The sequence below is a fragment of the Pterocles gutturalis genome, unplaced genomic scaffold (genome assembly GCF_000699245.1).
Source record: "Pterocles gutturalis isolate BGI_N339 unplaced genomic scaffold, ASM69924v1 scaffold26384, whole genome shotgun sequence".
In the NCBI taxonomy this organism is placed as follows: domain Eukaryota; kingdom Metazoa; phylum Chordata; class Aves; order Pterocliformes; family Pteroclidae; genus Pterocles; species Pterocles gutturalis.
The window spans coordinates 3,731-5,342 of record NW_010133960.1 but is presented as its reverse complement, the minus strand read 5'-3'; the positions used below and the strand labels follow the sequence as shown (position 1 = coordinate 5,342).

The 1,612-nt window shown below is 63.1% G+C and overlaps 1 protein-coding gene across 1 annotated transcript in view; it reads right to left on the bottom strand.

Moving 5' to 3' along the window:
* Positions 1–11: 11 nt before the first annotated feature.
* Positions 12–1,612, bottom strand: part of LOC104467599 (guanine nucleotide-binding protein G(i) subunit alpha-2) — a gene marked incomplete at its 3' end in the record, with an annotated part of 4,760 nt that continues 3,159 nt past the window's right edge. The window contains exons 4-6 of the mRNA XM_010081430.1: positions 1,310–1,438; positions 272–401; positions 12–165 (exon numbers count right to left, since the gene is read on the bottom strand). Coding sequence (XP_010079732.1) covers positions 12–165; positions 272–401; positions 1,310–1,438 — 413 coding nt within the window. The remainder of the gene's footprint in view (positions 166–271; positions 402–1,309; positions 1,439–1,612) is intronic.

Sequence of the window (1,612 nt, the reverse complement as noted above, 5' to 3'; positions counted from 1 at the left end):
CCCCACAGTACCTGTGTACTCAGGGAAGCAAATGGTCAGGGGGCTGTGCACGATCTTCTCCTCAAAGAGGTCCTTCTTGTTGAGGAAGAGGATGATGGACGTGTCCGTGAACCACTTGTTGTTGCAGATGCTGTCAAACAGCTTCATGCTCTCGTGCATGCGGTTCTGGCAGGGGAGACAGCAGCCTGAGCTGGGCAGAGACCCCCAGGCAGGGCCCACCCCTCTGCTGTCCCACCTGCCACCCCCAACTGCTCCATCCCCCCCAGCTCACCATCTCCTCATCTTCAGCCAGAACCAGGTCGTAGGCGCTCAGGGCCACGCAGAAGATGATGGCCGTCACCCCCTCGAAGCAGTGGATCCACTTCTTCCGCTCCGAGCGCTGGCCGCCCACGTCGAACATCCTGGGCAAGGGGCAGCGAGGAGGTGGGCAGCAGCTCCCGGCCCCACCGCTCCCACCCAGCTCCCCGCCTCAGTTTCCCCAGCTGCCTGGAGCTGTGCCAGGAAAAGGCGCTGGGGGGCGGGCAGAATGCAGCCCCTCTGCCCTGGGGGTTCTGCTGGTGCTGCAGATCTGTCCCGCCACCCGCTGCCCATCTCAAGGGGTATCAGGGCTTATTTCCCAGCCGGAGCAAATCCCCACCACGATCATCAGGGGATGATCCCGGTGCGCCACGCCGCTCCCGCTGCGGGCAGCAGAGGATGCCCTGCCTCCACCAAGAACAGCCTGGCAGCCCCTGAGGTTTCCTCACTGCTCTGCTCCCCTTGACCATCCTCTCTGCCCCGCTGCCTCCTCCCAGGCAATGCAGGACCATGCACCGCTATCCCCCGGGGTGGCACAGGGGTCCCTGCCAGCCCCCCACGCTCGGGGACGACCCCAGCAGAACTTTCTGCCAGCAGCTGCATGGCTAAATCCCCCGGGATGCGCGTGATGCCGGCTTTGTGCCTTGGAAACCAGAGCCCTGACTATTTCCTGCGGGTTTTCAGTGGAAAGCAACCCCAGGGTGCTGGCGGGCAAGCAGTGCCGGTTCCTGACCCTGACACCGTCGGCTCCCGCCCAGCGCCCTTCCCGTGGCGGAAACTGCGTCACAGCACCGGAGACGCCTTCTCCCTTCCTGTCCTTGCCAGAGGCTGGATCCGCCCCCGGGCCAAGCCCTACGAGGCATTTTTGAGGCCTCTCCAGCTATTTTGGTGGTTTCCACTCTCTCCAAGGCAGCCATGAGCAACGGGGCAGGATCCAGCCCGGCATGAGGAGAAAGAGATTTTTTTTTTTTTTTTGCCTTAGAAAAGGCAAAAGGAAAAGGGTGGGCCGTACTTGAAGTGCAGGTCCTTGAAGGTGAAGTGGGTCTCCACGATGCCGGTGGTCTTCACGCGGGTGCGCAGCACATCCTGCTGGGTGGGGATGTAGTCGGCGCGGGCTATCCGCTCCAGGTCATTCAGGTAGCTGGGGAGGGAGCAGAAAGGAGCTGCAGAGCTGGACCATGGGCCATGACCCACCCAAATTCCCCGGGGCATCCGCATGATGCCCTGGGGTCCCCCGCTCACTCCCCTGCATCATCCGTTCGGGGTGGGCAGCAGCGAGGTGGGCAGCACAGCGGACCCCGTCTGTTCCCCATGG